Here is a 25,000-nt window from a genome sequence, read left to right on the forward strand (position 1 = left end):
ACACACACACACACACACACACACTCACACAAACACACACTCACACACACACACTCACACACACAGACACACTCACACAAACACACAACACACACACACACACACACACACACACACACAGACACACAGACACACACACACAAAGACACACACACACACACACACACACACACATACAGACACACACACACACACACACTCACACACAAACACACCCACACACACAAACACACACACACACACACACACACACACACACACACACACACACACACACACACACACAGACACTCACACAAACACACCCACACTCACACACAGACACACATACACACACACACACACACAAACACACACACAAACACACACACACAGACACACACACACAAAGACACACACACACACACTCACACACACTCACACAAACACACACACACAGACACACACACACACTCACACACACACACACACTCACACACAAACACACACACACACTCACACACACACACACACACACTCACACACACACACTCACACACACACACACACACACACACACAGACACACACAGACACACGCACACACTCACACACAAACACACACACACTCACACACACAGACACACACAGACACACACATAAACACACAAACACACACAGACACACACATACACACACATACACACACACAATTTGCATTGCCTGTGTCAGTGAGATTGCTCTCAGCTTCACTATTATCTGCATCTAATAGCAGCTTCTCCTCTAGAGAGATTGTGTTATGAATCTCTAATGGCCTGAACACTGCAGAAAACACACTCTCAGATCCGTCTATTCCTTTTACAGAAACACAAGTGCACAAGTGCACTAATTATATGTTGAATACAACAACTCATCTGCACTCATGAATTCAGATTGCTCTTTCAACACTCAACAAGGGATCGTTTAAAATGCTGAGTAAAATTCAGACAGAATGTTTCACCTGCTTTCTGTTACACTGATTCAACATCAATTTCGTCTACTTTGTTACAGCAACAACTTGTTGAAAACAGCTAAACTACTGTCACACTGCTGAAAACTGTAGTTCAGTGGAATCACTACTTTAAGTTAGTTACTCCTCAACACTGCCTGTTAGACAGAGATATCACACCACAGATGACAGCAGAGACTCATTAGTAGCACAAACCCGTTAGAAACCATCATGTGTAACAGTTTGAGCGTGAAGATGCAATATCACACTGCAGCTACTTTCCTTGATCAAATTCTCCATCTTATTGTCACAGGTCCATTCCAATAAATCCGGCAGAATTGATCACCTGTCAGCTGTGAAATAATTATTTCATTTTGATGCAGTGGAGCGCAGACTCTGGACGCATCTCCCCCGTATGCATTAGAAGAGCGCTGGCAGCTCATTTACACTGTCTCAAACAACCTGTGACAGGCGAACTGTTGTTAAACTGCGGGAAAACAGGGAACGTGACGGGGTGGACTATTTTAAGGGAATTATGGCTGCTGCTCTCCCTGTTATCAAGGTTATAGTCTCTTATCATTAGCATTCACAAGTCAACATTATGACTTTACTAGAAATTGTGAGAAACAAATACACAAGCACATATCTTTCTATTTTATGTGATAGGGTGGAAAACGTTACGCTGGATGAACATTATCATCACTGGAACATTTCGAGAAAGTGTTACATTCAGCAGCCTGCGGGCTAATGGACACATTTGATTGCCGTCATATAAATGTTCAATAATCGCTCTCACATCAGATGAAAAGCAAAATTGCTAGTGAAAGAGAATGTGAATGCTTGGATGACACAGTGGCACATCACTGCCGGTACAGAGTGTCTGATTATTAAATATTGGAGCAGCGAGTGTCTGATTATGTGTGGGTATGGGGTAGATTGGCTGCCCGCTGGGTTTCTCGGACTAAAGAGTTCAATATCTGAACTTCACCTTACTAACATCTCAAACCACATCATTAAAACACCATCAGACACACAAGACTCAATCTGTGAAACAAGTGCTTTCACCATTTTGGAATTTCAAGCCAAGTTCAGCAAGAATTTGTATCTCAATTTAAACTTCACTGGAAACTAACATGATGTCACTTCCTCTTGATTATGTCCATTACAATAACTGTTCAATTTGAGGCAATTTCAGCTATTGTTTTTTGTTTGTTTGTTTGTTTGTTTACGTAATCTAGCATTTCATCATCACATGAAATATTATTTAATCTGCCTGGCACATAATGCGTCAGACACACACCCACACACACACTATCTAACCTGACCCTTCTCATGTGAAACCATGTTTACATGATATTTGAAATCATCGGATTGTTCTCTGCTTTCGACGTCAAAACATCAAACATAACGCACATTGGATAATCCATTAAGAACGCCAGTAAAGGTGTTTTTATGCAACAGGAGATCGAAGTCATGGGCAAAAATCTGCCCGTGTAGATCAGTTTCTGATTAAACTGCTTATGACCGATTAAGTAATGCCATTTTAGGCGTTCACATGACCGCACAGAATATAAGCTTAGTATGTAAGAACATGCACTCAATAAGACCAACAAGCTAAATCAATATGCAGCAACACACAAAGCAACCAGTCCAACATTCATCTGAACAAAAGACCAACTCTTCTACACAAAACACAGTGAAACTGATCAAATGTTGGGTAGTGTTGGGCCTTCTTGCATTTGCGTAGCACCATGTTGAATCTGAATATCTATTGATATTTAAACAGATCAGAATGATTGAATCAAATAATCTGTTATGGGTCTAAACCCCTGACACTGAGCCAAAGAGAGTTTCCATCTCAGAACAAATCATCAAGCTGAACTACATCATACAGAACATGTCCTCAACATCTTTTCATTCATGAGGAGTTCAGGGCCTGAGCATTGCTTCAAACAACACACAAGAGCAATACCTAACCCTAACCCAGCCTGGACCAGCATGAAACTTCATTCAGGTCTGAGCTGGAGTTTTCAAACCTTACAGAGATGGAACTATGCTCCATTTCAACAACAGGGAACTTATTAGAACATATGCAGCCATATCACCCTGTAGCTCAACACCGGTTGCCCACTGAAGATAAGCAGGGTTGAGCCTGGCCAGTACCTGAATAGGAGACCTCCTTGGGAAAACTAAGGTTGCTGCTGGAAGAGATATTAGGGAGTCCATCAGGGGGTGTTCACCCTGCGGTCTGTGTGGGTCCTAATGCCCCAGAATAGTGATGGGGACACTATACTGTAAAAAGACACCATCCTTCGGATGAGGTTTTAAACCGAGGTCCTGACTCTCTGTGATCATTAAAAATCCCAAGACACTTCTCGTAAAGAGTAGGGGTGTAACCCTGGTGTCCTGGCCAAATTCCCCCTATTGCCCTTATCAATCATGGCCTCCTAATAATCCCCATCCATTAATTGGCTCTATCACTCTACTCTCTCCTCTCCACCAATAGCTGGTGTGTGGTGAGTGTACTGGTGCACTATGGCTGCTGTCGCATCATCCAGGTGGATGCTGCACACTGGTGGTGGTTGATGAGAGTCCCCTATTCACTGGGTAAAGCGCATTGAGTGTAGTGTCAGAAAAGCGCTATATAAATGTAACATTCATTCATTCATTCATATGAGGCTATCCTGATTCTCGAAGATGTTCTGCAATACGATCATATTGAATATTTGGCCCATTTGTAAGTGAATGAGGGTTCTTACCTAGTGTGCCGTTTAAGGTCTTTGTCCATATATTTCTGAGATCTTCAGCTCTCCGTAATACATACTTTCACCTATTAGAAAACAAGATATGTTGCAATACACATCTGACAGTCATTAGCACAAATAATGACAGATGCTGAGAGGGTCAAATCTCAGTGGTTCGTCCCCAAACAAGTGGCTGGCAGCTGGCAGACGATCCGTACACTGTCCTCAGAGTTTTGCGAACGTGACGTCCAAACTAGTCAAGAGCGTTCAGGACTGAACTAGCCAAAAGGATTGAGGATGAGTTAGTGAGTTTGAGGGGTCAGGGATGGGCCGCGAGATTAGAAGGGAAGTTGTGTACAGGTGCTCATACTGTATGTGGGGTTGGAGGTTAGTACTTTAGTAAAGAAGAGCAGGTCAGACACAAAAATGGTTGTTAGTACAGTTACAACAAAAGGTTTCATTCAAACAGTCGGATTAGTAACAGAATTTGGGTTTTAGTCAATTAGTAGAGTAGTAGCAGTCAATTAGTGAAATCCTTTGTGTTTTGTTTTGGAAACATCAGATCAGATCAGTCTCAATTGTCACAATTGGTGACAACAGGTTTTGAGGTTCAGAAAATAAATAAATAAATAAACCATCAAAAATCCTCACAACATGGGGAAGAAGCCATGCAGCTCAATGACCAAATGAAGATGCCGTCAAATGAGGATGTTCTGCGGATGAAACCAAACAAATGCATCAAACCAAAACGAAAGTTCTCAGAAGCCGATGGAAGAGGGGAGTCAAACTGATCTGAGGAATCACGCCACAAATGGGAATCAAAAGAGGAATAAGGACATTTAGTTGATTACGGGGTTAAAGTGAAGGTGAGACACAACACAGGATCACGACCTTACAGACTTTACGTCCAAAGATTTGCGTGCAAGCCAAGACTTCTTCGGCTTGAGCATCGCAGACTCCCTCTTAAACTGCAGGTGGGTCGAATGCAAGCAGGTGAAGTCATGCACACAGAATGCTGTGATGTCCAGAAAGAAAACCAAAAACAGAGTTTTGACTGATGTGACGGGGTCAATATGAACTCGATAATGAATGTAAGAAGAGTAGAAGTGATGGTAGGGGTTACAGTGGAAATACAGTCAACAGAGGTGTCTGGGTAATGTTCATCTATCAGTTATTCTGTGAGATCGACGACTGACCAGGGCCAAATAACACGAGGAAGCCTGAAGAGGGAAATGTCCCTCTTCTCTGCCTTGTTTTCCCAGACCAGCTTGAAATATCGTTATTCTACAGCGCTGAAGGCCTGCCAGAGTTCATTACATCGGGATAATTGCACTCTAATGTATGCGGTCTGGGCTGATCATTTCGTTCTGGAGGAGCTCACCGTGGGGAGCAAATGAGCTGTCAATCATGCTCACCCTCGACTAGCGCCTAACATTCCTGCAAATCATACCACCTGAGGTGGAGTGTAGGAGGGTGAGCTACTTTTCTGCTCTGCTGAATAATAAAAGCCACATTTGCCTTTAATTTTTGTTCTATGTAGGGTAAGGATTGGGCTCTCAGGATGCAAATTAATATATTACAGAACGTCAAAACAAAAGGTTCCAGGAAGTCTTAAAATATGCATATTCTTGTAATATATAAACGTTTCAACTGGGTTTCAGACATTCACGAGCACAAAAGTTAAACAGAAATCACATTCCCTAAAGAAGTTACCATAGCAACCATGGTTCGGGAAGTAAAGTTCCCATCCATTTTTTCCGATATTTTTTTTAATGATAACTTATAAACATTTAAAGACAGACCTACTGTGAGCTATGAGGTTTATTAATCGATGGTACATGCTTCTGTTGAAGACATTTCATTTTTTATTAATCGTGTTTAAAAGCGAACTGCGAACGGCAAAATTGAATTGTTCTTCCTAAACCGTCAAACTGCTTTTATTTGTAAATATCGGAATATTTTGCAATAAAATGAAAACGTATTGTTTCTATACGTATAGTCAACAACCTTAAATCAATAGTTTGATATACAGTAATTTTGTGTTTATAATTCAATTCATGATTAGCAATGCTTCATGGGATTGCAGTTCATGCCCTCATTAAAGACGTTCAGTCTTGTATCGTTGTCTTTCGGTCTGATTTTCAAATACTTATATGCTTCAAATCAACGTTTGTAATGTTGTGATTCACCTCAGAGCTGGTTGGTTTGGTTCGTGGTGCAAAAGTCTTTTATGAAATCTTTATGATAAAAATGAATGGGAAAATACTTCCGGAACCCAGACGGCTGAAAAAGTGGGCGGGCACTGCAGCTATACGCTCTATTATCAGACACGAAATTAACAAAACATAAATACCGTCAGTGTTTATCACTTGTTATACTGTAGATTTACATTACACAAGTATTATATCACAAAGAAACTTCAGTGTTTGGTTAAAAAAAGAAAAAAAAAATGTATTTTAAGATTTGCACAAGACAAACCTCGACAGATTGCGTCACGAAAATGTCCTTCAGTAAGTCAGAAAGTTAATGAACAACCTGGGCTGTCAATTAAATCATTTCTTATGCAGAAACATAAACGGAATAAAAGCAGGTAATCAAAAGTATATCGCTGTGTCATGTTTTCAGCAGTGTGCCAGATGAAAGTGTTCATGCTGATCAGTAAGTTAGAGTTAGTATTAGTATTAATTAACACAGTTCCCACATTCCAGAAACTTTCCGGCATGCCATTCAGCTCTGGGGCGGGGCAAGGGGCGGAGCCCTATTTTTTGACGAGTCCAGTGACAGGCAGTAAGGAGCTATGAATTGATTGGCTAGAGTTAAAGCAACAGACGGCACAATGATGTACAGTGAGGTCCAAAAGTCTCAGACAGCTAGTGAAAATGCTTTTATTTTTTTAACAATTGATTTCTTTTACTTTAAATTACAGTCAAATGAATTTGAGAGTGTCTCAGCATGTGTTCTGTGTCTCTTTTACTTTTATGACAGCATGAAGTAAACCTGATGATCACGAGCATAATTCGAGAATGTTCCAAAGAGCTTCAATCTGACCATCTGTTCCAAGAGCTCACTACATTTCATCTCCTACCTTTATTTTATTGTCATAACTTTCCTTTATTTGATTTATTTCCAGGTTTAAATGAATAAAAATCCCAGATTTATAATGTAGTCTCAGACTTTTCAATCCCACGGTACTGTACCGTATGTCTTGAATAGTCTTGGGATTTGACATTTAAAGAATAAACTGATGCCAACAAAACCACAGCCAATATCTCTTGTGCCACCAGGCAATCCTCAACTGCCAAACAGCAGAATTAATGCCACATGCAGGTCATTCCTTCTGGCATGAACAGCAGTTCCCTTGAAACCCATATAGACTACTGCACTTCAGTAATAATTAACTGTTCATGTTTAATAATAAGGCTAGTTTTCCTGTGGGCATCTTCACTGATGAAATAATCCCTCACACTAGCCTCAGTGACTGTGGCAAAAATCAAATAGTCCTGTTATTGAAGAAATGTTGGATTCAACTGATAATTGGTCACGTTGCTTTTGTACAATAAGGTGATTTCAGTGGAGCCGATCGCTGTAGATCTACACTGGACGGAACGAGTCGTGTTTTACCGCTCAGGCTCAAAAGCACTTTGAACTGTTGTATAAATCAGAGCGGCTCTTGTAATGTGGGTCTGGCCCTCGTTTTCTTCTGTGTTTTATGGCCGGGCCGGCCCGCTCTGAATCAGATGCAATAAATCCACCCTGCGTGACAGGAGGTCTGGGAGAAATGGAGGTTCTGGCTGCTAACTATCACCTTGAGTCTAATACCTAAATGACTACCATTATACAGCTAATGGTTTTTTGTGATACTGAAGTGAATAGCACTTTCATAGCTGCATAGAGAAATAACCCTACTGCTCAATATCTGCAAGCGCATTAAAACTCTACTTTCCAGTGGATTTGTGTGAACTTTTGCACAAAATAGCAGCGTCTTATTCACTAAACATCTGCAAACCATTTTAAGAAGACACTGTCTGTGTTGGTGTAGCACTACACTGTATTTCATGGAAGTCATTGTCATTCTTTACATCACAAACATGTCTCATTTCTGGGTATATAAATAAACAAAGATTTTAGCAGACACAATTTATTCTTCGTAATTTCTGAAATGTGTAGCTATACAGTAAAGTTCACTTCGGTGTGCCACTTCTGTATCCTTCATACAATCTTATCAGAATCTATGGAGCCTGTTAGAAGACAGGGAGGGAATTTATTTCCTAAAAAAAAGAGTTTTGTGTTCCCTCACAGCAAGTGATGTTCAGTAAATTATGTAATCGTTCTTAAAACGTGATTTATTTACTTGTCAAGCAAACTTCCTTAAGATTTCAAGTCTTGTTTTGAGAGAAATCTAACCAAATCTAATAAGATAAATGCAAAAAAAAAAAAAAAATGTTTGCCAATGGGATAAGAAAAATAAACTTCATTCAAAGGGAAAACACGTTTATTTATCCCATTTATCCCATTGGCAGATTATTTATTTTTCGCTTGTTTAAGTCTAAAGTTCACTTCATTTGGTTTCTTTTAAAACAAGACATAATATTGTATGCCATTTTGCTTTACAAGTAAATAAATCATGTTTTAAGACACTTCTCATAAAGAGTAGGGGTGTAACTCCGGTGTCCTGGATAAATTCCCCTCCATTGGTACTTCTCAATCATGGCCTCCTAATAATCCCCATCCATTAATTGGCTGTATCACTCTACTCTCTCCTCTCCACCAATAGCTGGTGAGTGTACTGATGCACTATGGCTGCTGTCGCATCATCCAGGTGGATGCTGAACACTGGTGGTGGTTGAGAAGAGTCCCGTTCACTGTGTAAAGCGCTTTGAGTGTAGTGTCAGATAAGCGCTATATAAATGTAACGTTCAATCATTCAGTTTCCTCCGCGTCTGAGACCGTCAATCCACGCATCTTATCTTGTGGCTTGTTGAGCGCGTTACCATGGAGACGTAGCGCGTGTGGAGGCTTCACGCTATTCTCCGCGGCATCCACGCACAACTTACCACACGCCCCACTGAGAGCGAGAACCACATTACAGCGAACACGAGGAGGTTACCCCATGTGACTTTACCCTCCCTAGCAACCGGGCCAATTTGGTTGCTTAGGAGACCTGGCTGGAGTCACTCAGCACATCCTGGATTCAAACTCGCGACTCCAGGTGTGATAGTCAGCGTCAATACTCGCTGAGATACCCAGGCCCCCTATTATTCTTCTTCTTCTTCTTTTTTTTTTATTATTTAATTTTAATTTTTTTGGTGAAACCATATATGTTCCACAGATTTTTTTTCTGAAGTAAAGCAAATGTTAAGGGATGGATACAGCTATTGAGAGAGAACTCAAAACTATATCATAAAATAATCCCCCTCCCTGTCCTCTAACAGGCTCTGTAAGGATCACACAACATTTTGACCTTTTTTAAGTTGAACGCTACATTGTTACGGCCTGTCACTGAGGTCGTCACAACGGTGGGTATCTATGATCAATCATGATCACTGTGTGTGCTCAAATCAATGTAAATATCTTTAAAAATGATAAATAAAACACACGGGACATGAGTAAAGGAGAGGGGCAAATGAAGTTAAACGCGAAACTTTACTGCGCTCGAGAAATTTACCAGGCGAAAATTACGTTCTTTATTTCCTCAAATGGACAGAATGAAAAGAATAATACAGGCTGAACTTTGCTCGACGTTAGTTAACGTTAGTTTCCTTTTCTTTTCACTAATACATCTCACTTCTGTGGTTCCTATGCGGGGCAGGAAAGGAGTGCGTAGGATGAATAAAATAAACAATGATGATCGTATGAGACAGTACAACGAAAAGAGGTGTGAATCTTTGTGTTTGTTTTAACAGCTACCTTCATATCAATGGAGATTTGTGTAGTCAATATAAGCAAACAGAACAGAAACAGGAAACGGAAATCCAGGGCAAACCAAAGTAGAAGACAATTAGAATGATATCTACCATATAATGCAGTTTGTTTACCATAGCGTGTCCAATGCCTGAGTGCTTTAAGAGAAAACAAGGACAGAAAATATATAGAAGAATGACAAATCGAGAACTCTTCTCAAGTGTGGCGGTTTTAAACCGGCCATGTTCTGTTGCCTGACTCTAATTGTCGTTTCGCCAAAAGAAAAATCCAAATAAAGAAATTCACTTTAAAATAAAAAAACCTCTTCATTGAAGGATTTGTCAACCAAAACAAAAACATGACAACAATATTGTTATTCTTGTTAGTACAAGTTAATCTGAAAAAAACAACAAATGGCCCACATTCCGTGAATGACACAATGTTAGTCGTTTCAAAGGAACACAAACACAAAATCCCAAATGAAACTGGAAGAATCGGAAGCTGTTTTGGTTAGTAAGAAGACACAAGAGTAAGAGAACGTCATTCTCCACATAAAGAAAGGGGACGATTGGGTAGATTAGGGGGAGGGGCTGTTTTGAGTGGGAGGGGCTGGAGGAAAAGAGTATTAGTAAGTCATTCTGATTGGCTAGTCCTGTGAGTGGGCGTGGCCTGTGTTTTGGGCGGGGCTCTTTACAGGCCAGTGTGGCCAAACGTGGTTTTGGAAGTATGAAATCGCTCTTCTCTGGTTGACGACTATAAAGAAGTAAAAACAAATAAACAGCAAAGTGAGACATGAACATCATAACAAAACAGTAAAGCATTACATCCACTGAAATAGAGAGACACATGCAGAGAAATGTTAATGCTGCCGTCTTCATCCTGAAATAAAAGACGCTTGTGATTATGACATATTTTCCTCGTAAGATCCAGAGCAGCTTTAGACTCATGCCTCTGTTTTCAACTGCAGTCCATTAGCTGTACAACGCTGCAGATGATAACGCTTGCACAGGTGTTATTGATTGAGTTTGACTCTCAAAGACTTCGGTTTAGTCAGTAACACTTTACAATAAGGATGTGTACTTTAACATTAGTCAGATACTTTAACCCCGTGTGACCCCGCGTCCACATGTGTGGACGTCGTATTTTGGCTTTGCTCTATGTAACGCATAATTGAAATGAATTAAAACCGACTGAATACTGTTCACAAAACTCTACATTGTTATTTAAGAGTTGTCTCTAAGATTTTTCATTAAAGCCTGTTTGGTTGTAAAGAGTAGCATCTCTAGTTTCTTTTGATAACCATAAAATGTGGAAATTAGGACAGCGTTCCCTCAAAAGTTGAAAAAACATGTTAGTTATTTTGAATAACTTTCAACACATCTGTGGGTCATTAAGCTTTATTTTAATATATCATGTTATATTTGATTTTGTTATCCCTGTGCAATACGGTTCTATTCATTAATATTAATAAATACATTCTTAAATATTTACTGTACATTATCACACTGAGAATAAATGTGTTCATGTAAAAGCTGATAAATGTGTCTTTCAGAGGCTTTATATGGAGTTAGGATGAAAATAAGGTGCATTTCAAACTGTTCTGAGACCAGTGCAGACAGACAGCACACTGGAGGTTAAGTCATTCACTAAATAGGGAGCAAGGGAGCATCCTATAGCTCTCTATGCAGTTAAGTGCATTCACTCCTAAAATCTGATCAAAAGTTCAGTTTCAGGCTGCAGATGATGTTTGGATCACTCAACATGTTTGACAGACATGTGACAATGATAATCAGTACATAGATTCAGAATTTATAATGTATCATTTTATTTTAACATGATTGACAGTGATTGGATGATGCTGGACATTACTTTGAATTAATTAATTATGCTAATTTCTGATGTAACGTCTCAGAAACATGAATAATCAACACTCCTGGACACATAATACACAATTTGATGAAAAAAAATCAGACTTTCTATAGTTTAGTGTTATTTAAAATTTCACAACTTAGTCCCGCTGTCCACATATGAGGACATTGATTTTTGGGAAAATTATTTGCTCTAGAAATTATTATTATTATTATTATTATTACATATTTATTTATTTATTGCTTGTTTATTAGGTGCTACTAGTCACAAATTTCAGTCACTGAAAAAAAAAAAATAATAAAAAAAATAATAATAATAATAATAATTTTCTTACTGAATATTTTGCACTTGTTTTTTTTTAGCTAAAATTACGAATGCACCAATACCAGTTTTCCACTCCAATCTGATTCTCACTCTCTGTATCGGCCGTTCTGATCTGACACAGTGTTGTTGTAGTCTAGTTAATAGTAGTTTAATAGGCTAATATTCAGAATCTGGGGAAATGCTCCTCTGGTGCCATAATCCAACTATTGAACATCTACATCTGAGACGTTGTTCGTGTGCAGCGCTCACACATTGTGAAAACAGCAACGCATCAGGACACAAGCCCATCACGTGCTGTGAGTTTCAACAGAGCAGTGCACATTCACTAAAACACGCCGCACACGCAGACTATATGATTACTTATTTGTCTTCAAGTGACTTTGAATATAATGCACGAGTCATATGGAGTACTTTAATGGTGCTTAAATGGTTCTTTAATGTCATTTTGGAGCTTTACAGAACAATATCTACACATTCTTAAAACAGTAAATAATTACTTGAAAAGCAGACTGGAATAAGATATTAAGTCTTGTTTTCAGAACAAAATTTGGACTGGTTTACGCATTAAACAAGAAACAACTTTTTTGCAAGTGTGGTAAGAAAAATAATATATTTTCCCTTTGAATAAAGTTTAGATTTCTCTAGATCAGTTTTGTTAGTCCATGACACCTAATGCATTTACAAATGTTAACGGATACAACCTTTCAGAAAAGTGCTCCTGTAAAGTCTTTGCACTGTTTCTGTATATTTCACCAAGAGATGAAATTGTTGTTTTCAAACAAATCTTCCGCAGCAACACTTCCAGGTTCTTCATGCATCAAATGAGATGTTCAATATTTGAGCTGAACTTGTCCAAAACATGTTGCAATTTTAACTTTAAAAGCACAACGGCAGTGACAACCATAATGCCAAACACGATCTAACGATGATATTTTATGAATAAACCACCATAGAGTTCATCTTCAGTGTGCAATGTGTCCTGCAGACATTAATGATGTGAATGAAACACCAATATAAGATCTAACCGGTCAAACGGGATGCAGTCTCGCCACCACCACGCCACAAATATGCAATTAAAAACGTGCAATACGATAAAACATGCTTTTGCATTTAATTGAATTGTTTCTTCTATAAACAGGCATGTCGGTCCAGTGACGTCAGAACAGCAGCTGTGGGAATCGGCGAGATGTGTGGAATCATCAGAGAGCATCGGCACATCTGAGTGTCTCCGGGCCTCTCGGCGGGAGAGAGAGAAGAGAGATTATGGAAGTGCTTTTACATGTCGCATCTCTTCGCCGCCAACAGCACGACAACAGAATAAATGACATTGCTTCTGAGTAACAGTTACAGGGAGGTCTCGAGGACGTTTTTTCCTAAGCTACACCCCGCTGAGATTCAAGACTCAAGTCTAATATTTGACGGCAAGTTCTGTCTTATCTGGGACAATCTCTTCCAGTGTTTGGAGCTAATCTAGAGGATTGAGAGGATGAAGGAGTGTATCCTCACAAGAACGTCTCATTCAGGAGAAAACTGTGTCTAGAATCTTATAAGTGTCTCTGCATGGAACCTGAGCTGGCAGAATTCCTCAAACACCACTGCAGATTCCCACTGAATCCTAATGGCCTTCATTCACAGAACAACAGTCAAGATTTCCTTTATGAAGAAAAACAATAATACAAATTATAATCAAATCAATCAATCTATTTTCAGAGGGTTTTGAATGAGGTGTAAAGAGAAAAGACACATTTAGCAAATTAGACTTTTGTCTTAAACACTTATAGTTACTGAGATACAGCCCTTCTCCATGTGACAACTCGTCCTGGTCTATACTGGTCTAGAGGAAACAGGAGGTGCTATGTGTATGTGTAATGTATCCTATTCCAGGTGTGCATGTGTGACATTGAGAAGAGCATGTGTGTGTCACCTGTGCTGAATATTGTCATTATATTTATTCACAGTAACGGCTGCATGTGCGTCTATAAAAGAAACACTGAAGAGAAAATGTCATGACCTCTTCCAAGAAACTGCAGAGAGAATCGAACCCTATTCAGTTACCACATAAAGAACCTTACAAATGTAACACACACACACACACACACACACACACACACACACACACACACATTGAGTTCCCCTTAAGAGAAACGACGAGGGAATCCATCGTCCAGATCGCTGCTGTGGTTCTGTTTAAAGTGTCTGTAGTGAAACCAAACATTTGCTCTGTTCAGTATCAGTATCTTTGCCATGACAACACAGTAAAATACAAGGAAATAACTTTCTACTGGTTCATTACATTAGTCTATAACAAACAAGATCTCTTTAATCTGCACTACTGTCTACTGCAGCTCCTGTTTCCTCTAAACCAGTATAGACTGGGGCGAGTTGTCACACAGGGACTGTCTGTATCTCAGTAACTAATAAGTCTTTGAGTCAAAAGTCCAATTAGACAAATGTGTACTTTTGACATCACTGCAAGCTGATAAAAAACATGCAGGGCTTTACTGAAAACATTCAGGGCTGAACTCCCAGTAGCCCATCCGTAGCGCCGCTCATGATCGATACAGAACAGCACAGTTCAACTATTGTAAACCGGATGGCCCGATGGTGAAAATGCACTTACATTATGCTGCCTTGAAATGCTAGTTTACTAAGGTTATTAACAGAGCTACACACACACACACACACACACACACAGGGGCGGTACTAGGGCTCGGCTACCGGGGCTTAAGCCCCAGATGTTGTCAGTAAAGCCCAGTATGTTTTTATCATCTTGAAACGATGTCAAAAATACCAGTGCTTCAATATCAAATTGATTCTAAATGTGAATATAATTAATAATTGTATTTATTTATCACACATTATACATTTGCACATATACAGTGAAATTCTTTTTTTCCACATATCCCAGCTAAGCTGGGGTCAGAGTGCAGGGTCAGCCATGATACAGCACCCCTGGAGCAGATAGGGTCAAGGGCCTTGCTCAAGGGCCCAACAGTGGCATCTTGGTGGTGCTGGGGCTTGAACCCCTGACCTTCTGATCAGTAACCCAGAGCCTTAACCGCTGAGCCACCACTGCTCCTCTTTGACTTTTAATATGCTTTGATATTTAGTAATACAGCATATGTAAGTTAATGATACAGGTTTTTACAGGATAATACCAAATACAAAATTCAGTACCCACACGCTGTTTTGTTGGTGGCTGCTTTCCAGCACTCATGTGCATGTGCGCACATGCAGGAAGGGCGCTCGCGACATGCGACTGCAGCTGCGTGTGAACGGTCAAAATGCCTCGTCTTGGTGAGATATTCCAGATGCAGTTAACTACCAGTTATTTAGATTTATTACACAGTTCTCTGGAATACTCAATTCTGATTGGTCAATGGCGCCATCTAGTGGTCCAATATTTCTTTGAGTAACAACCGCACATCCACATATCAGTCCGCTCATCCGGGTATTGAGTCATCTCTTCTGTTTCTCGGATCACTTTGAGATCTCTACAAGTAAGCTAATAAAATCATTTCAACTCAAATCAATGTTTCATGTGCATTTATTTATTTATTAGGCAAGTAGTCTTGCAATAAGCCAGATAATGAGGAGTCTGACAGTAATTTTCACAAAATAAACACCAACAGAACTCTGTCAATTGTACACAATGTGAGTGTCGAACTACGGAAAGTGGCAAGGGACAAAATAGCTTTTTTTACATTTTAAATCACATTTTTAGTGATTTAAAAATGGTGTTAAAAGCACACAACTTCTGATATTCGATCATATCTGAGGCTCAGAAAAAAGTTTGTGGGACCTTTTAGTTTTAGTTCTAGTAATATTTAAAGATTTACTAAACAAATGACACAAATGTAATATTTATACTTTTATTATAAAGTGTGTTATATTCCGATATTTCATCAAAGGATGACACAATATGTATCCACAGTGGATTAAACCCTGAATACACACACACACACACACACACACACACACACACACACACACACACTTTTGTGAATATATGTGCAAATCTATCACTCACCACATGGTGGAGCTGTTGTGCTGTATCGTTAAATTTATTTTATTGACCTTTTCATTTGTTTATTTATTTCTGACTGTTATATATTACATACAGATCAAATACCTGCACACAAACACACACACATACACATACAGGAAAACATTCCCCCTCCTCTCTGTGTGTGTTTTATTGATTATATGGGGGTAAAGCTAGGAGTCAATATGAGGTCAGTGTGTCTAAAAAAAGATCAATAAAACAGCTACCTCTAACACACACAAACACACACCTACACACACGCACACACTCACACACAGGCACACACAGAGAGAGAGAGAGAGAGAGAGAGAGAGAGAGAGAGAGAGAGAGAGAGAGAGAGAGAGAGAGAGAGAGAGAGAGTTCAGGTAAGACTGCAGATTTGGAAACCTTTAAGACAAAAGATGCGTGTGTGTGTGTGTGCGTGTGTGTTTGTGTAAGGTGAGACAGACAGTACAGCATATCATGGAGTAGACAGACGGGCTGTCTGTCTCTCTGTCTGTGCGTATTGTTGATTTAATAGTTCTCGAGCTGCATATTCGCTATGGGACACCATCCGAGTGTCACGTGTTCTGAAGCTCTTATACAATCACGCCAGTTTATTGGTTGATGGTGCTTAAGCGACGCCCCTAGGGAGCTACGTCATGGGCTCCATAAAGGCACTCGCTTTCGCGCCATCGAGATTTTCTGTTCTTCAGTGCACGATTTTGTCTACGCCTGTGTTTGTTTCTAGCGAGGATTATTAATTCTCCCTTTTGAGTGGCGAACACGTAAGGACGTCATTTATAAAGCGTAAATTTCAGAGCAATTTTAATTGGGTTTTTCCAAACATTACAAGGGTCCGATGGGAACCCTTTCCTTCCCCAGAGCGAAAGTGCAAGTCTCGTCGGACATGCTTTGAGGCCTAGCTTGGCGGCAATATTCTGATGAACAAAGCGTGCAAAAGAGATACCATGCATGTCTTGAGCCGTTGCCATTAAAAATAAAAAAATTAAAAAATTAAAAAATGCTGTCTGAGAGAATTTGTCATTGGAAGGGAACAAATTGGCCCCTTTGTCCCTATTGTCTTTTTCTGTGACATTCTGGGAGAATGCACATGAATAAGGCAATGGAGGAGCGGCCTCTGCCTTTCTCTCTCTCCCCTCTTCGAAGCTAACTGCTTGCGGCAGAGGGGATCATGAGCCCAGCCGCAGAATGAGGGGGCTGGAATAAGAGAATATTCTCCAATGGAGTGATGGCGAACCAACGTGCAGAGTGCTTCGTCTGTGCCATTATTCTTTCAGGATTCTATCAGGGCAGTGGTAGCTCAGCGGTTAAGGCTCTGGGTTACTGATCAGAAGGTCAGGGGTTCCAGCCCCAGCACCATCAAGATGCCACTGTTGGGCCCTTGAGCAAGGCCCTTGACCCTATCTGCTCCAGGGGCACTGTAACATGGCTGACCTTGCACTCTGACCCCAGCTTAGCTGGGATATGTGGAAAAAAAAAAGAATTTCACTGTATATGTGCAAATGTGTGATAAATAAAATTATTAATTATTAAATTAGGAGATGCAAGGTATTTTAACTATTTTTTTCTTTCACCCACTCGTGGACCATGTGGCGTGCACTGCTATCCCTGCTTGATATTTTGGTGACGGCATGGATGTCGCTCTTTTTAGTCAGCTGTTGGATCTACACACGATAGTTTTGCAGTCCAACTAAGCGCATCGCGTTAAGTTATGCCTTTGAGTTCATATCGGCTCTGTTTGGACTTTCCCTCATTTCCCCCCTGAGGCTTGCACGCGTTGGTCAGGGCGATGCTTTTGTTCGCAAGGGTGTTTTGCGCTATCCGGGTACTACACATTGTTCCCCCATTATATACCAGGAACGGTTTAGTGCCTAACATGTTTTTCAGTACACCAATTTAGCTCAAGCTCAGTTTCCCCAGTAATTTACGCTGGTGAACAAGCATTGAATATTTTCAGCTTGAGTTTTGCTTCTGCCTACATGACCAAGGGTCTCGGGGCACATGTAATATAACTCAATGTACAATAAAAATAGGTCTACACACGAGCCTGACGGGCTTGCTGTGTAACAAAGGATAAGCCCCCATTCAGTAAATGAAATTGGACCGTATAAACATATCTGTTTCTCTCCTGTTTGCTCTTCAGTCAGTATCAGGATGAGTTCACCATTGTACACGCCTCGATAGTCCGACAACTAAAATAAGTTTCAGTTTTTCCGCAGCTTGCTGGAGAGTGAACATTTAAAAAAACGCTTCCCAAATTCAGCCTCTGTATCCATGACCAAAGGACTCGAGACATGCATAACAGCATTCGATGTTCATCAAGCACAAGTGTACACAAAACACACAGTGAACATAAGCACCACACATTGTCCCCCCATAAAGAATGATGGGGCCTTTGTGGCAAACCAGTTTTCTCAAATTAACATTATCCCCAATGTTCATACACTTTTCCCCATTCAAAATACTAGGGAAAAGGTTTATTCTGTCAGCGTCCCTGCTGTAGATACATTTCAGGGTGCTCATCATTTTTGCCTAAATACAATAAAGGCAAAACATTATGAAATTATCTTCAACCAGCCAAAGTATTGGAGGAGCGAAGGCTTTCCTCCACTGTGCCACTGGTTCTGATGAAGTCGCCAAAAGTAAACCAAGCATGTCATCTAGTGGTTACCAGTCATGCTGCAGGTAAGAGCCATGCATTAATTCCTCTGTCTGCCCGTCTGTCGGCTTGGCAGCTGCTGAAGGGCATTTCGAACTGGTTATGTCATTCAATTCAGGCGTCTTGCATCCCATTCTGGATTTAAGATGTTTGAATTTCACTCTAATGAAATTTTAATTCAGAATGCTGACGCAGAAACAAATAATGTCAGAAGTGCAACTGGGGGACTGGTTTGTGGCAAAAGATTTGAAGGACACTTATAAAAAAAAACAAAAAAAAACACTCAGATTGTGCCGAAGCACAGGCATTTTCTCAGATTCACTTTCGGGGGCAAAGTGTACCAATTTTGCGCCCTTTCATTTGGACTTGCATTGGCACCACGCATTTTCACTAAAATACTTGGATGCAGCGTTGATGCACCTTGAGGCTTCAAGGCATCCGCGTTTTTAATTATATTGACGATTGGCTAGTGTTAGCCCACATGGAGACTTTGGCTGCCCAGCATCGAGATGTTGTTCTCAGCCATTTGAGCAATCTAGGGCTGCATGTAAACCTAGACAGGAATGTTCTGTTGCCAGGGCAACAGCCTAGTTTCTAGGAGTCTAGCTGGAATCCAGCTCACGTTTCTGTCACTATGCCAGTGTCTAGCGATGTTCAGAGTGGGATGCGTTCTCCCAGCGAGAACATTTCACAGGCTTTTGGGACTCATGATCGCAGCTTCCACTGTCATTCCCCTGGGCACTCCACAAAGGGACTTCAACCACTGCCTCATGCATTCCGTCTCTTCAAAGTAATGCGTGGGTGCTACCAAACTCTGTTACCATGGAAACGGACCCGCTTTCTGATGTCGAGTGTTCTGTTGGGACAGGTGTGTCGTCGCAAGGTGATAATGACAGACACCTCCTCCACGGGTTGGGGCACTGTATACGAGGGTCATCCAGGCTATTGGGTTTGGACGGGCCAGCGGCAATATTGCACATAAACTGTCTGGAGATGTTCACAGTGCTGCTGGCATTAAAGTTTTCCTCCTGGAGATTCAGGACAGCCACGTTCTCATCTGGTCGTACAACGGGATGGTGGTATCCTACATCAATCGCCAGGGAGGAGTGTGCTCTCATGCCATGCTGAGACTGGCACGTCGCATTCATCTGTGGGCACGGGACAATGTGCTGCCTCTACGGGCCGTACATGTTCTGGGCCGGTTGAATTTGGGGGCAAATCTCCTGTCCAGACAGGGCTTGGTGCACAGAGAGTGGACATTACATACTCAGATTATGGAAGTAATCTGGAGAAGGTTCGGCAGAGCGGAAGCGGACTTTGAGTCGGGGGAGCATGAAAGGTTGCATATACTTTGGCAAGTTTGGGGGCTGCAAATTTATGTTGACTGTACTAGCCAGTGGTGTAAGTCAGAACAGTTGTTTGTGTGCTATGGTGGTTTTGGTGTCCAAGCTAAGATTGTCTCATTGGCTTATTGATGCAATTTCAAGTGTTTACGAAGTGCGCGGTTTACCTTCCCTTCGGGTATTCGAGCCCATTCTATGAGGAGCATGGCATCCTCATGGGCTTTGGCTAGAGGTGTGTCCTTGGAGGACATCTGTATGGCAGTAGGGTGGTCCTCTCTGCATACATTTGTTAGATTTTATAATCTGGACGAGGGTTTGACTCCTGCTTCCCAGGTTTTCTCTGTTGGAACAGGAGTAAACTCATAATTCCTTCTTTTTATTCAGATGCTTTAGCTCGCTTGTGTGATGCTATACGCTTGCCACATGGGCTTAGATAGGTGGCAGCTACTGTTCGCATGGCATGAATGTATATCGCTCCCATAGCGAATACACAGCTTGAGTTTCTACGAAAGGGAATGCCTCGGTTACGAAGAACGTAACCCTGGTTCCCTGAATGGGAATGAGACGCTGCGTAGCTGGCCATACTCTCTAGCAGCTGCATAGGCTCGTGCCTTCCTGCAGAATATCTGACTAGATGGCGCGAAAGTGAGAGCCTTTATGGAGCCTGTGACATAGCTCCCTAGGGGCATTGCTTAAGTGCCATCAGCCAATAAATTTGGATTTTTGTATAAAGGCTTAAGACCACGTGACACTTGGACAGTGTCCCAAAGCGAATACGCAGCGTCTCATTCCCACTCAGGGAATCAGGGTTACAATCTAAGTAACCGAGACATTTGTGTCCACATCTCATTTTTTCGGATGAAAATAAAGACACTCTTGAGTGTGTAAATGAATCGAGTCTCAGACAAAAGATCTTGCTTTTGTTTCCTCTCTGGATTCACACCAGTAGCCAATAGCGACAGCCATTATTACAGCTGACACGCCCTTCAGCAACAGCAGCCAATTACAATCTTGGTCATTACAGCTGACAAGTCATTCGTTCCGATTACAATTACCAGTGCAGCGAGAGAGGCATTGTGAGTGAAATTGATCACGTCTCGTTGCCACTATCTGCTGCTGCAATTAAACCAGCGCTATTGAACCACTCACTCGCTTTTACTCAGACTCTGTGTGTGTCAGAGAGAGAAAGAGAACTGTGTGTGTGTGTGTGTGTGTTCACTCATTTCTGCTTACATCCTCTGATTAGAGTTGAGTAATGGTGTGTGTGGGGGTGAATCATTCGGATTTGGGGTTTACACAATGATATTTGTGTGTGTTTGAGCATTGAGAGTTGTTGTGGATCATTTTCAGATGTTGTTTGCTCCATCACTCTCTCATAACAATGCAGCTGCTAATCTCGTTTTCTTGTCTGGACTCATGTGTCATACAACATCTCTCCTCATGTAAGGCTCACGAGAGATGAGAGACTGTTCAGTCCAAGATGGAGCATTTGTGTTAAAATGAATTTGAAATTTGTTCCTGGATCTTAATCTTGACTAAACGTTTTGGAGATTTTGCTCTTTCCCCATTCAAGTAGATAGTAGGTGTAATTTTATGCACAGAAAATAGCTCAACTTGTCTCAATTCTGAGACACATACTGTATGTTTTGGAAGAATGTGCCTCTGATGACTCACTAGGTTTCAGAGCAGAGCAACAGCATTCAGTGTCATGTGTTGTTATCTCTTGTAGTATTACTAAAGATATTATTAACCCTAATAAAGGTTTTAGTATCCTGGAGGCTGGGGAGAGGAGCACTGAGTAAGTCGGGCACATTTTTTTAGGAATAACATTGAAAAGGGGGACATGTGACTTTGTATAAAACTCTGACATGAACTCACAGTCTTTATCTAAAAGTACCTGACAGCACTGTTTGAGAAAGCATCTGACCTCAAGCAAACGCACCTATCTTTCCAATGTTATTTCCATTTTGTAGAAAAACAGGGTTAATGTATTATGTTGGCCCTAATGTGTTGGGAAATAGTAATTCATATTCTGAGGTATATTTATGTTCTTGCTCCTCTTTTTTCTTTTCTTTTTTTTTATACTTTTGAGAAACTCATCTCTATTAAGACCTACAAGACATATACCCAAAACTATGTTTTTATTAAATGTGATATATTGAAAACGTTCTGAATTATTTCTTTCTAGAGTATTTTTGCCTTTTTATATACATGACATGTATGTATATGGTTAGAATATGTTCTTGCTCTTAAAAGTACATATGTTCTGGCACTAACAAATTACGTTAAAATTCATAATTAAATGAATGCATTTATTCATGTCAACTGTCCCGCACGTAAATTCTGTAATAAGTATTTTTCTGCCACTGGAACAATTGAAGCTTGAAGTATCTCTCACACACTACACCTCATCCAAGCACACTCACTGCGAGCAGCTGCACAGAGTGAATGAGGGGCCGTTCACACTTGACACGTTATCAGAGCAAATATTGATATGCGATTGGAGCTGCAGTAATGAAGATTAAATGATTCATGACTTGTTGAAATAATGAGTGTTTTCAAACAAACAGGTTTTCCAGACAATTCCCCTGTCTTCCATTGGTTGAACAAACAGATACTCCTGCCCCAAACACACACTGTTGGTCGAGACAGTCTTTCTGTGTCAGGATGCTCAAACCAAGAAATGGATGCTTAGAAAGCGTCAGAGTCGCAGCGTTTTCACTTTTCAGAGAAATCAACCTTTAACTTAAATCTGGGATACAATAAATTATTTCAGCACTGAAGAGATTACACACTAATTCATTAGCTGATTGCCAGTGCTAATTATTACCCATTTCTTTTCTTTTTCAGTTGGGACACACGTTTTAATTTTGGACATACAGCCGCTCAGAACACTGAGTTTAGATGCAGTTAATGGAGTCTTGACGCAGCAGGCATGAGTCTTATAGCTGTCTGGATCGAGTTTAACAACTCTCACGATTGCTGCACACACACACACCTGTGAAGAATTTCACAACAGACGTTAGGAAGCACTCGGGAATCCACGGCGACTGTTGAATCCAGCCAAACATGTGTGGCTCATCCCTGCCATGCAGTACAACTTCATGCCACTATCATAAATGTCTTCATATACTGGATAAAATCATATATTAGTGAGTTTTCTGCTGTCCTGGCTGATTATCACAATTAAATGACCACAGGGGTGCATTTTAAATGGACAATTAACTACTTTGTACTTATAGTGTATGTTGATATTTTTGCCATGTCCCCAAGTGCTACTAACTTCTAACTGGCAAAACTGGCAATTAATTCAGTAAAAAAAACATATTTATTTATTTATTTTTAAGCAAGAGCTTTTATTTGGTATACTGTTTCAGTTTGGTAATCAATTAATGATTTTTTTTTTTTCCTATGTTCACTTTCATCCTCTTATTCTTTTGTAATTTTCCTTTAATTAACAGAAAGCCACTTCAAAAATGTCTTTTTGACTATTAATGTCATGCTATCATCTCCACAGAAGGACGTTTGAGTACTAACTTTAGCCAATCTTTTAAAACAGGTGCTTTTTATCTATATTCGTTTTAGGGCTGTAATTCTTAAGACAACTCATTTACTCATCTAAAGCCACTTCCTGTGCAAACATCAGTAAGTATTAGCAATATATTTGATGAATTCTGTGATGTTTTGTTATATTAGTTGACAGGGATGTAACGGTATGAGATATTTTCAGTATGATGATAACTATCACAAAACATACCACAGTATTACAGAATTAAGGTGCATTACTAAAATTATTAGCAGTTTAATATAATATAGCTAAATTTAGAATTTAAAAAAATATGTTTTCCCTACTGCAAATTAATTGTATACAATATTGTCAAACATAATTTTAAAATTATTGTTTCAATATTTAAGAAGCAAATAATATTTTAGCAGATAAATAAAAATATGTAATGATTAAATTATTAAATAATTAATGGTGTCGGATTCCACTGCTACATGTCTCTGAGTGATGACGACTAAATGCAGCCGGTGCCGCCAGACATCACTTCAGTTTATCAATTAATTACCAACAAAAGCCTTCATCAGCCAACTAACAAAGGACAATGCATCAATGTGAACTTCTGCAGTTAATCCAGGATGAACTTCAAAGACATTAGTCATTAATCTTACAGTTCATACAAAATCTGTTTAAACACTGGCCCTTAACACTTACTTAGTTTACTCATTTTAACCCATAACTTGCACTGCAGTTGCATAACAGTTCAGATATTAAATTCATTAACTGGTTGCTTTTGTAATTTAGTTCCCATTGTAGCGTTGCATATAAGCGCTCAAATCCGTTTGCTGTATTTGTGAGAGGTGTAGTGTACAACAGGGCTAAAGGCACACCTGAAGGAAAATTTGTTTTTTTTTTTTCAGTCACAAAGTGTATCAAGATTGAAAAAGAAAAATACATGTATTTTTATTGAATATTGATGGAGCAACATAATTTGTGCTAAAATAAATAATAACAGAAGATTGTTTTAAATATACACTACTGGTCAAAAGTTTTGAAACACTCATTCTTTATTATTATTATTATTTTTCACATTTTAGAATAATAGTAAAGTCATCAAAACTATGGAATAACATAAATGGAAATTATGTTGTGACAAAATAAATCAAAACTGTGTTATATTTCAGCATCTTCAGAGTAGTCCCCCTTTGTCTAGAATCAGCAGACATGTACTCTTGACATTTTCTCAAGCAACTTCTTGAGGTATCACCCTGAGATGCTTTTTAAACAGTATTGAAGGAGTTCCCATCTATGTTGGGCACTTATTGGCTGCTTTTCTTTATTATTTGGTACAAGTCATCCATTTCAAAAACTTAAATTTTAGTTTTATAATGAAATAAATTAATATGGTGGCACAATTATATTTTTATCTACAAAACTAATTTAAAACATTTAAGCATACGCCTTCAGATCAAAAGATTTTTAAGATCATGAGAAACATTTCAGTCGTGTTTCAGAACTTTTGACCGGTAGTGTGTATATATATATATATATATATATATTGTTGTTGTTTTGTTTGTTTGTTTTTACACTTGGGGTAAAAGGCCCATGGGGGGGTTATATTGATATAGTGTAGATACCGGGGCA

General features: G+C 39.9%; 1 protein-coding gene across 7 annotated transcripts in view; it reads right to left on the reverse strand.

Moving 5' to 3' along the window:
- Positions 1 to 25,000, reverse strand: part of LOC127447463 (neurexin-2-like) — a 605,483-nt gene that overhangs the window by 293,955 nt on the left and 286,528 nt on the right. For 6 of the 7 annotated variants that reach the window (XM_051709390.1, XM_051709363.1, XM_051709382.1 and 3 more), the window contains one exon: positions 9,746 to 9,769. The exons of the other annotated variant lie outside the window; for it this stretch is intronic. In XM_051709390.1, the coding sequence (XP_051565350.1) occupies positions 9,746 to 9,769 (24 nt within the window). The remainder of the gene's footprint in view (positions 1 to 9,745; positions 9,770 to 25,000) is intronic. 7 annotated transcript variants of the gene reach the window in all.

The sequence above is a fragment of the Myxocyprinus asiaticus genome, chromosome 1, assembly GCF_019703515.2.
Source record: "Myxocyprinus asiaticus isolate MX2 ecotype Aquarium Trade chromosome 1, UBuf_Myxa_2, whole genome shotgun sequence".
Taxonomy (NCBI): domain Eukaryota; kingdom Metazoa; phylum Chordata; class Actinopteri; order Cypriniformes; family Catostomidae; genus Myxocyprinus; species Myxocyprinus asiaticus.